Genomic DNA, 11,764 nt, shown 5'->3' with positions numbered 1-11,764 from the left:
TCGGCAGGCGGACTCTCAACCACTGCACCACCAGGGAAGCCCCAACATCATTCCTGATGGTGAAAAACTGAAACCATTTCCACTAAGATCAGGAACAAGACAAGGGTGCAAACTCTCACCACTATTATTCAACATAGTTTTGAAAGTTTTAGCCACAGAAACCTGAGAAGAAAAAGAAATAAAAGGAATCCTACTAGGGAATGAAGATGTAAAACTCTCACTGTTTGCAGATGATATGAAACTATAGAGTTTCCTAAAGATGCTACCAGAGAATCCTAAAGGTACTACTAGAAATCTACTAGAGCTAATCAATGAGTTTGGTAAAGTAGCAGGATACAAAATTAATGCACAGAAATCTCTTGCATTCATATACACTAATGGTGAAAAATCTGAAAGAGAAATTAAGGAAACACTTGCATTTACCATTGCAACAAAAAGAATAAAATACCTAGGAATAAACCAACTAAAAGAGACAAAAGACCTGAATGCAGAAAACTATAAGATGCTGATGAAAGAAATTAAAGATGATACAAAGAGATGGAGAGATACACAATGTTCTTGGATTGGAAGAATCAGCATTGTAAAAATGACTATACTACCCAAAGCAATCTACAGATTTCACTAATGGTGAAAAATCTGAAAGAGAAATTAAGGAAACACTTGCATTTACCATTGCAACAAAAAGAATAAAATACCTAGGAATAAACCAACTAAAAGAGACAAAAGACCTGAATGCAGAAAACTATAAGATGCTGATGAAAGAAATTAAAGATGATACAAAGAGATGGAGAGATACACAATGTTCTTGGATTGGAAGAATCAGCATTGTAAAAATGACTATACTACCCAAAGCAATCTACAGATTCAGTGTAATCCCTATCAAACTACCAATGACATTCTTCACAGTCCTAGAACGAAACATTTCTCAATTAGTATGGAAACACAAAAGACCCTGAATAGCCAAAGCAATGTTGAGAAAGGAAAATGGAGATGGAGGAATCAGGCTCCCTGACTTCAGACTATGCTACAAAGCTACAGTAATCAAGCCAGTATGGTACTGTCTAGAAATATAGATCAATGAAACAGCATAGAAATCCCCAAGATAAACTCAAGCATATATGGCCACCTTATCTTCGATAAAGGATGCAAGAATATACAATGGAGAAAAGACAGCCTCTTCAATAAGTGGTGCTGGGAAAACTGGACAGCTACATGTAAAAGAGTGAAATTAGAATACTCCCTAACACCATACACAAAAATAAACTCAAAATGGTTTAAAGACCTAAATATAAGGCCAGACACTATAAAACTCTTAGAGGAAAACATAGGCAGAACACTCTATGATGTAAATCACAGCATGATCCTCTTTGGCCCACCTCCTAGAGAAATGGAAATAACAACATAAATTAACAAATGGGCCCTAAAGAAACTTAAAAGCTTTTGCATAGCAAAGGAAAACATAAACAACATGAAAAAGCAACCCTCAGAATGGGAGAAAATATTTGTAAATGAAGCAAGTGACAAAGGATTAATCTTCAAAATTCACAAGCAGCTCATGCAGCTCAATATCAAAAAAACAAACAACCCAATCCAAACATGGGCAGAAGACCTAAACAGACATTTCTCCAAAGAAGATATACAGATTGCCAACAAACACATGAAAGCATGCTCAAAATCACTAATCATTAGAGAAATGGAAATCAAAACTACAATGAGGTATCACATCACTCTGGTCAGAATGGCCATCATTAAAAAATCTACAAACAGGGGCTTCCCTGGTGGCACAGTGGTTGAGAGTCCACCTGCCGATGCAGGGGCACGGGTTCGTGCCCCGGTCCGGGAAGATCCCACATGCCGTGGAGCAGCTGGGCCCGTGGGCCATGGCCGCTGAGCCTGCGCGTCCGGAGCCTGTGCTCCGCAACGGGAGAGGCCACAACAGTGAGAGGCCCGCATACCGTAAAAAAAAAAAAAGAATTATATAGCTCACTGTTCAATGCAGCACTATTTACAATTCCCAGGACATGGAAGCAACCTAAGTGTCCATCGACAAATGATAAAGAAGATGTGGCACATATATACAATGGAATATTACTCAGCCATAAAAAGTAATGACATTCAGTTATTTGTAGTGAGGTGGATGGACCTAGAGACTGTCATACAGAGTGAAGTAAGTCAGAAAGAGAAAAACAAATACCGTATGCTAACACGTGTATAGAATCTAAAAAAAACGCAAATGGTTTTGAAGAACCTAGGGGCAGGGCAGCAATAAAAACACAGACATAGAGAATGGACTTGAGGACACGGGTAGGGGGATGGGTAAGCTGGGACAAAGTGAGAGAGTGGCATGGACACATATACACTACCAAATGTAAAATAGACAGCTAGTGGGAAGCAGCTACATGGCACAGGGAGATCAGCTCGGTGCTTTGTGTCCACTTAGAGGGGTGGGATAGGGAAGGTAGGCGGGAGATGCAAGAGGGAGGAGATATGGGGACATATGTATACATATAGCTGATTCACTTTGTTATACAGCAGAAACTAACACACCATTGTAAAGAAATTCTACTCCAATAAAGATGTTAAAAAAAGAGGGTCTCAGCTGTAGGAATAATGTGGTTATCAGGGGAGACCACAGAAACCTAGTTCAGCTCCTTTGGGGCAAAAATTCACCCAGCCCAGGGTGTGTAACAGCCAAGGATGCCTCCATCCATCTTTCAGAGTGTCAACCTCTCACTTGAACCTCAAAATAAACTGAATTCTGTGGACTGTGTGGATCACCGTCACCATGGTCGTGGAGAACAAGCTGGTGATGTTGAAAAAATCAAAAACTGGGTAATTTTGTCTCGCATCCCCAAAAAGAACAGAAAACGATTATTTGTTGGAATGTTGGTTGTGCTTTAGAAAAGGAAACTAAATGAAATATAAATGACTGATTCCAAACAGCCAATAAGGAAAGACGAGATGAGATGTTTGGGATCCTGGTGGTTGATCTTTGTGCTTCACTGCTGACCTGCTTTAGGCCCTTAATTTCCACAATGTCTACTCTTTAGAGATGTGAGATCTGTGACTGTGTGGTGCAGGCTGGTCTGTTCTCCAGCTTCTTTGCCTTCTTCTCCCTGGTGAAGATAAAATGCAGAATAAAGCTGATCCTAAAACTGAAAAAAAAATGATTGTATTTTGTTAATTATTTTAATCTAAATTCAGTGTAAACAATAAAAACACTTGTTTTCTGTTCTTTCCACAGGAAAATCATAAAGCAGTTCACTTCTGTGTGTCTCAAATTCCATTTTCTGGAAGTGACTGAAGACCCTGTATCAGCCTTATTTTAGCTTGATTAGAGACCATTGTACATGCCAAAGTCCAAATTTGACTTTACAGAAATCACTGAGCCCAAGCACATTCAGAGAGTAAAACTTTAAACAGATTTAATGGTCATCAGAGAGAAGTATCTTTGGTAAATTATTTTCTCTGTGACTTTTCTAAAGAAGAAATACCTCCTGATTCCAAAAGGACTGGGGACATTGCTTCCACTGCTCTGTTGCAGTAGTGAGGTCACAGGAACCATTGATGAGAAACTGGTGTGAGGTCACATAGACTTAGTGTCAATTAGTGAAAGGAAATGTTTTTCTCCCTTTGAAGTTGTAGCTAAAGTCATCCTGACTCTTCGTGAGGATCACCTGTACACAATGGCCTTTGAGGAACTCCTGGATGAATTTGGTGACCTGGGGAAATTCCAGATCCTTCAGCTGGTTTTTTTTTTTTTTTTTTTAGCGATACGCTGGCCTCTCACTGTTGTGGCCTCTCCCGTTGCAGAGCACAGGCTCTGGACGCGCAGGCTCAGTGGCCATGGCTCACGGGCCCAGCCGCTCCGCGGCATGTGGGACCCTCCTGGACCGGGGCACGAACCTGCGTCCCCTGCATCGGCAGGCGGACTCCCAACCACTGTGCCACCAGGGAAGCCCCTTCAGCTGGTTTTAATTCTTCCTTCTCTCATGATAGTAGTTTGTCATCTACTATTGGAGAATTTCACTGCAGCCATTCCTAGTCATCGCTGCTGGGTCCACATCCTTGATAATGGCACTGTCTCTGATAATGACACTGGGACCCTCAGCCCTGATGTCCTCCTGAGAATCTCCATCCCGTTAGATGCTAGCTTGAAACCAGAGAAATGTCATCATTTCCTCCTCCCCCAGTGGCATCTCCTTCACCTGAATGGGACCTTCCCCAACATGACTGACCTGGACACGGAGCCCTGCGTGGGCGGCTGGGTGTATGACCGAAGCTCCTTCTCCTCCACCATCGTGACTGAGGTAAAGTCCCCATTTACCTGTCGTGAGTTCATGTTATGGGTGTTTACAATAGCATAAAATAAACACAGTTCAACCGTTCAGTTGCTGAGTAGATAATGTAGCCACCTCTCTTTCATTCTTTTAGGAAAAGTGATTGCTTATCTATTTAATTGCCAAGCACTTATAGCACAATTGATGACAGTGAAATCAACAAACTAGACATGAATTTCACTATCACAAAGCTTTAAATTTAATGTGAAGATTGATGGTTGGATAAGTACTTGATATAAATTGTGGAAAATTATTCTTGGTCGTTTGCTCTCAACCTAGTTGCAAATTGCAACTATTTGTTAGTTTTTTAAAAAATTCCATGTCCTGGCTACTTGTCTGAGAAACAAATTGGAGTGCATTTCACTCTGGGTGTGAAATCTGGGAATCAGTGTTGAAAAAAAACTTCAGTGGGGCTTCCCTGGTGGTGCAGTGGTTGAGAATCTGCCTGCTAATGCAGGGGACACGGGTTCGAGCCCTGGTCTGGGAGGATCCCACATGCCGCGGAGAAACTAGGCCCGTGAGCCACAACTACTAAGCCTGCGCTTCTGGAGCCTGTGCTCCGCAACAAGAGAGGCTGCGATAGTGAGAGGCCCGTGCACCGCGATGAAGAGTGGCCCCCGCTTGCCACAACTAGAGAAAGCCCTCGCACAGAAACGAAGATGCAACACGGCAAAAATTAATTAATAAACTCCTACCCCCAACATCTTCAAAAAAAAAACTTCAGTGTTTTCAATGTGTGCAAATATTGAGGTCTACTGAGGTATGCAGTGTTAAGTGAATGTAAAGATTGGCCCCAAGATAACCTAGGAGAGTTAGCTGAGGAATTCTAGAAAATATATGCTTAAGCTGAGACATGAATGATTCAGATGAGTAGATGTAGTAAAGGAAGCCATAGGGTGTGTTCACTGAGGGCTATTGGAGTCAGTGCACATCAAGGGATACAAGATGCTGTGAAGCTCCTCTGTGCTGGTTTCCTTCTCTTCCGGTGGGACCTCGTATGTGATCATCAGTCACAGAAACGAGTGGTTCAATCCCGATTCAGGGCTGGAATGCTGGTGTGGGGCCTCATATATGGCCATCTCTCAGACGGATGAGTGTCTCTAGCTCACTGCTGCCCTTCCTCTGTGGTGTTTTCACAGTTTATGATTAACTGTTTCATAAAGAAGTCTTTATTGAGCTCCCCCAGTATACAATTTAAACTGTTGTGGGTTGCCTTGGTTCCCAGGGAGCTATAGATGGAATTGCAGAATTAGACTCATTGTGATAAATGCCATTTTGTTGCCACAGAGCTCTCTGTACTGGACACAGAAATGACCTCTTTATGAGATCTGGGAACATTTCAGAACAGCATTTAGAGGCAAGTTACCCTAAACTTCATTTATAGAGATGAGAAGGAGTTGCCAATGGGAAGTAAAAGGAATGCAGGCCTTTGCCATAGCTTCTATATTAAGCACCTTACAGATTCAGTGAGCTAAATGCTGTGGCTTCCTACATCAGTCACCATGCTGTGGTTACCCCACTGCAATTAGTATTCATTCTATAAAACCTGGTGCTTTGTTACTTGGTGCTGAAGTTGAATTAAGACATGTTGTGGCTATAATCTGGATGTTTGATTCTGTAAAAAAAAAAAAAAAGCCTCGTTAGAGGTAATACTTGCAAGCATGTAAGGTAATTAATCTGTAGACCCCTGGTGTTATAACTTGTGTGTGAGAGGTTTGGGTTATTCTGTGCCTGGCAGTAATCATTTGAAAGTAAGAGGACTACCATGGCAGCCATACATGCAAGTCTCCTGTAGGGGAGGTGAAAGGCTTAAAGTATCCCTTGTTGTCTGTAAGCCTAACATCATTTAATCCTACAGCTGAAAATTGTGGACTCTGAACGTATCACCTCAGTGTAATTCATAAAAGATTTCAGGGTCAGAGTGCTCATATTGGCCAGTCTTCCAACTGAACCCTTTACGATGATTCACAGTAAAATGCTGATTGATCTCTTTATATGGGCATAGGGTGATAGATATGTGTGGCTGTGTGTGGAAGTGGGTTATGACAGGTGATGAGTGTGGAAACTTAAGGAAAGAAGAGGGAGTCTTATAGCTAAGCTAAAGATTTTAAACTAAAAAGCTTCTGAATACCATCATGAAAAGGAAAAACAAAGTGGGATTATGTCAAACTAAAAAACTTTGCAAAGCAAAGGAAATGATCAACAAAGTGAAAAGGAAACCTACAGAATGAGAGAAAATATTTGAAAGTCATATAGCTGATAAAGAGTTACTATCCAAAATTTACAGGGAACTACTACAACCAATGGCAAAAATCCACAAATAACCTGACTTTTTAAATGGGCAAAGGAAATCAATAGGTATTTCTCCAAAGATCACATAGAAATAGTGAACAGGTATATGAAAAGATGCATAACATCTCTAATCATTAGAGAATTACAAATGAAAACAACGAGATGTACCCTTATGCCAGTTCAGAAGTCTAATATATCCAAAACACTGTTTTCAAGACCAATGTCAAGGGGCTTTGTCCTTATCTTTTTTTCCAGGAATTTTACTGTTTCGGGGTATTGTGTAAGTCTAATCCATTTTGAGTGAATTTTTTCAATTGTGTATATAGGGGTCAAACTTCATTCTTCTCTATGTGATTATACAGTTTTCTCAATACGATTACTGAAGACACTGTTATTGGCTTCTTTACCACATATGGTATCTGAAGACTTAATTTCTGGGATCATAAATCTTTTCTATTGGTTTATGGTCTATTTTAATGCCAGTACCATTCTGTTTTATTACTATAGCTTTGTAGTATATTTTGAAATCAAAAGTGTGATGCTTCTAGCTTGGATCTTCTTTGTGAGGATTGCTTTGACTATTTAGGTCATTGGTGATTTCACATAAATTTTAGGATAGTTTTTCTATTTCTGTGAAAAATGTCATTAGAATTTTGAAAGAGATTGCACTGAATCTATAGATGGCTTTGCGTACTACGGACATTGTAAAAATACTAATTTTTCTAATATGAACTTGGGTCATCTTTCCATTTATTTATGTCTTACATTCTTTCATCAAAGTCTTGTTTTCAGTGTCCAGATCTTTCATCTCCTTGGATAAAATTATACTTAATTATTTTATTGTTTTTGATGCTATAGTAAATGGGACTGTTTCTTTCTTTCTTTTTTTTTTAACATCTTTACTGGAGTATAACTGCTTTACAATGGTGTGTTAGTTTCTGCTTTATAACAAAGTGAATCAGTTATACATATACATATGTCCCCATATCTCCTCCATCTTTCGTAACCCTCCCTCCCCCCCTCCCTCTCCCACCCCTCTAGGTGGTCACAAAGCACCAAGCTGATCTCCCTGTGCTATGCGGCTGCTTCCCACTAGCTATCGATTTTAGGTTTGGTAGTGTATATATGTCCTTGCCACTCACTCACTTAGTCCCAGCTTACCCGTCCCCCTCCCTGTATCCTCAAGTCGTTTCTCTAGTAGCTCTGTGGGGACTGTTGTTTTATCAGCTTTTTCAGAACTTCTTTTTTTCTTTTTTAACATCTTTATTGGGGTATAATTGCTTTACAATGGTGTGTTAGTTTCTGCTTTATAACAAAGTGAATCAGTTATACATATACATATGTCCCCATATCTCCTCCCTCTTTCATCTCCCTCCCTCCCACCCTCCCTATCCCACCCCTCTAGGTGGTCACAAAGCACCAAGCTGATCTCCCTGTGCTATGCGGCTGCTTCCCACTAGCTATCTATTTTACGTTTGGTAGTGAATATATGTCCATGCCACTCTTTCACTTTGCCCCAGCTTACCTTTTCCCCACCCTATATCCTCAAGTCCATTCTCTAGTAGGTCTGCATCTTTATTCCCATCTTGTCCCTAGGTTCTTCATGACCATTGTTTTTTTTTTAGATTCCATATATATGTGTTAACATATGGTATTTTTTTCTCTCGTTCTGACTTACTTCACTCTGTATGACAGTCTCTAGGTCCATCCACCTCACTACAAATAACTCAATCTCGTTTCTTTTGAGCAATATTCCATTGTATATATGTGCCACATCTTCTTTATCCATTCATCTGTTGATGGAAACCTTGGTTGCTTCCATGTCCTGGCTATTGTAAATAGAGCTGCAATGAATGTTTTGGTACATGACTCTTTTTGAATTGTATCTCAGGTATATGCCCAGTAGTGGGATTGCTGGGTGGCATGGTAGTTCTATTAGATGGAGAGATATACCATGTTCCTGGATTGGAAGAATCAACATTGTGAAAATGACTCTACTACCCAAAGCAATCTACAGATTCAATGCAACCACTATCAAACTAGCACTGGCATTTTTCACAAAACTAGAACAAAAATTTCACAATTTGTATGGAAACACAAAAGACCCTGAATAGCCAAAGCAATCTTGAGAAAGAAAAACGGAGCTGGAGGAATCAGATATTTCTTTGTTAGCATGTAGAAATGCATTTGATCTCTATATGTTGATTTCGTATCCTACAAAGTTACTGAATTTGTAGATTAGTTCTAACAAATTTTTTTGGTTGAGTTTACAGGATTTTCTATGTACAAGTTCATATCATCTGCAACCACAGAGAATATAATTCCTCCTTTCCAGTATGGATACATTTTACTTCTTTTTCTCTCCTGGTAGCTCTGAGTAGGAATTCCAGGATTATGTTGATAGGAGAGGTGTGAGTGGGCACACTTTTTTCCCCTGAACATAGAGGGAAATATTTCAAAGTGTCACTACTATGTGTGATGTTATCTGAAGACCTGTTGTATATCATTTTTATTATGTTCAGGTATGTTCCTTCTATACCCAGTTAATTGGGCACTTATATTTTTATTACAAATACGTAGACATTAACAACACACTCTTGAACAAACATTCCACTGAAGAGGAAATTGAAAGAGGGTTTTAAAAATATCTGAGACAAACAAAAACAAAATCACAGCACACCATAATTTCTGAGATGTGGCAAGATACTAGTAAAAGTGAATTTTATATTAACAAATGTCTATGTTAGAAAGAAAAAAGATCTTAAATAAACAATCTAACTTTATACCTCAAAGAAGTAGAAAAGAGAACAAACTAAGCCAAAAGTTAGTAGAAGGAATTAACAGTCAAGATTACAGCAGCATTAAATGCACCAACATTCAAATTATAGGGGTCCCAGAAGAAGAAGAGAAAAAGAAACGGACTCAGAAAATATTTGAAGAGATTATAGTTGAAAACTTCCCTAACATGGGAAAGGAAATAGTTAATCAAGTTCAGGAAGCACAGAGAGTCCCATACAGGATAAATCCAAGGAGAAACACGCCAAGACACATATTAATCAAACTATCAAAAATTAAATACCAAGAAAAAATATTAAAAGCAGCAAGGAAAAATAACAAATAACACACTAGGGAATCCCCATAAGCTTAACAGCTGATCTTTCAGCAGAAACTCTGCAGGCCAGAAAGGAGTGGCAGGACATATTTAAAGTGATGAAGGAGAAAAACCTACAGCCAAGATTACTCTACCCAGCAAGGATCTCATTCAGATTTGACAGAGAAATTAAAACCTTTAGAGACAAGCAAAAGCTAAAAGAACTCAGCACCACCAAACCAGCTTTACAAAAAATGCTAAAGGAACTTCTCTAGGCAGGAAACACAGAGAAAGAAAAGACCTACAATAACAAACCCAAAACAAATAAGAAAATGGTAATAAGAACATACACATCGATAATTACCTTAAATGTAAAAGGATTAAATGCTCCAACCAAAAGACATAGACTGGCTGAATGGATACAAAAACAAGACCTGTATATATGCTGTCTACAAGAGACCCACTTCAGACCTAGGGACACATACAGACTGAAAGTGAGGGGAGGTAAAAAGATATTCCATGCAAATGGAACTCAAAAGAAAGCTGGAGCAGCAATTCTCATATCAGACAAAATAGACTTGAAAACAAAGACTACTACACGTGACAAAGGACACTACATAATGATCAAGGGATCAAACCAAGAAGAAGATATAACAATTGTAAATATTTATGCACCCAACATAGGAGCACCTCAATACCTAAGACAAATACTAACAGCCAGAAAAGGGGAAATCGACAGTAACACCATGATAGTAGGGGACTTTAACACCCCACTTTCAACAATGGACAGATCATCCAAAATGAAAATAAATAAAGAAACACAAGCTTTAAATGATATATTAAACAAGATGGACTTAATTCATATTTATAGGACATTCCATCCAAAAACAACAGAATACACATTCTTCTCAAGTGCACATGGAACATTCTCCAGGATAAATCATATCTTGGGTCACAAAATCAGGCATGGTAAATTTAAGAAAACTGAAATCATATCAAGTATCTTTTCTGACCACAACGCTATGAGACTAGATATCAATTACAGGGAAAAAATATGTAAAAAATACAAACACATGGAGGCTAAACAATACACTACTTAATAACCAAGAGATCACTGAAGAAATCAAAGAGGAAATCAAAAAATACCTAGAAACAAATGACAATAAAACACTATGAGCCAAAACCTATGGGATGCAGCAAAAGCAGTTCTAAGCGGGAAGTTTATAGCAACACAATCCTACCTTAAGAAACAGAAACATCTCAGATAAACAACCTAACCTTACATCTAAGCAATTAGAGAAAGAAGAATAAATAAACCCCAAAGTTAGCAGAAGAAAAGAAAGCATAAAGATCAGATCAGAAATAAATGAAAAAGAAATGAAGGAAACGATAGCAAAGATCAATAAAACTAAAAGCTGGTTCTTTGAGAAGATAAACAAAATTGATAAACCAGACTCATCAAGAAAAAAAAGAAGACTCAAATCAACAGAATTAGAAAGGAAAAAGGAGAAGGAACAACTGAAACCGCAGAAATACAAAGGATCATGAGAGATTACTGCAAGCAACTATTTGCCAATAAAATGGACAACCTGGAAGAAATGGACAAATTCTTAGAAAAGCACAATATTCGACACTGAACAGGAAGAAATAGAAAATATAAACAGACCAATCACAAGCACTGAAATTGAGATTGTGATTAAATATCTTCCAACAAACAAAAGCCCAGGACCAGATGGTTTCACAGGCGAATTCTACCAAACATTTAGAGAAGAGCTAACACCTATCCTTCTCAAACCCTTCCAAAATATAGCAGAGGGAGGAACACTACGAAACTCATTCTATGAGACCACCATCACTCTGATACCAAAACCAGACAAGAATATCACAAAGAAAGAAAACTACAGGCCAATATCACTGATGAACATAGATGCAAAAATCTTCAACAACATACTAGCAAACAGACTCCAACAGCACATTAAAAGGATCATACACCATGATCAAGAGGGGTTTATCCCAGGAATGCAAGGATTCTTCAATATAC

General features: G+C 38.8%; 2 protein-coding genes across 2 annotated transcripts in view; both read left to right on the top strand.

The window, feature by feature from the left end:
• Positions 1 to 3,590: 3,590 nt before the first annotated feature.
• Positions 3,591 to 5,434, top strand: LOC112401992 (solute carrier family 22 member 24-like). Its single transcript, XM_024748521.1, has 3 exons — positions 3,591 to 3,777; positions 4,000 to 4,306; positions 5,323 to 5,434. Exons 1-3 carry the CDS (start codon positions 3,687 to 3,689, stop codon positions 5,432 to 5,434), a joined length of 510 nt encoding a protein of 169 aa, XP_024604289.1. The 5' UTR covers positions 3,591 to 3,686.
• LOC112402511 (solute carrier family 22 member 9) overlaps positions 4,234 to 11,764 on the top strand; it is a 46,073-nt gene continuing 38,542 nt past the window's right edge. The window contains exon 1 of the mRNA XM_024749508.1: positions 4,234 to 4,310. The gene's annotated coding sequence lies outside the window, so the exon portion shown is untranslated. The remainder of the gene's footprint in view (positions 4,311 to 11,764) is intronic.

The sequence above is a fragment of the Neophocaena asiaeorientalis genome, unplaced genomic scaffold (genome assembly GCF_003031525.2).
Source record: "Neophocaena asiaeorientalis asiaeorientalis breed wild unplaced genomic scaffold, Neophocaena_asiaeorientalis_V1.1 scaffold43, whole genome shotgun sequence".
Taxonomy (NCBI): Eukaryota; Metazoa; Chordata; class Mammalia; order Artiodactyla; family Phocoenidae; genus Neophocaena; species Neophocaena asiaeorientalis.
The sequence above is the reverse complement of the archived record's forward strand: the minus strand, read 5'-3'. Positions and strand labels throughout refer to the sequence as shown.

Excerpts from the sequence above, each read along its gene's own strand:
- LOC112401992 (XM_024748521.1), top strand. The coding sequence starts at position 3,687 with ATGGCCTTTGAGGAACTCCTGGATGAATTTGGTGACCTGGGGAAATTC. Across the intron at positions 3,778-3,999 it reads TTTTTTTTTTTTAGCGATAC|TAGTTTGTCATCTACTATTG; the intron begins GCTGGCCTCTCA and ends CTCTCATGATAG. Across the intron at positions 4,307-5,322 it reads TTCTCCTCCACCATCGTGAC|CCGGTGGGACCTCGTATGTG; the intron begins TGAGGTAAAGTC and ends TTTCCTTCTCTT.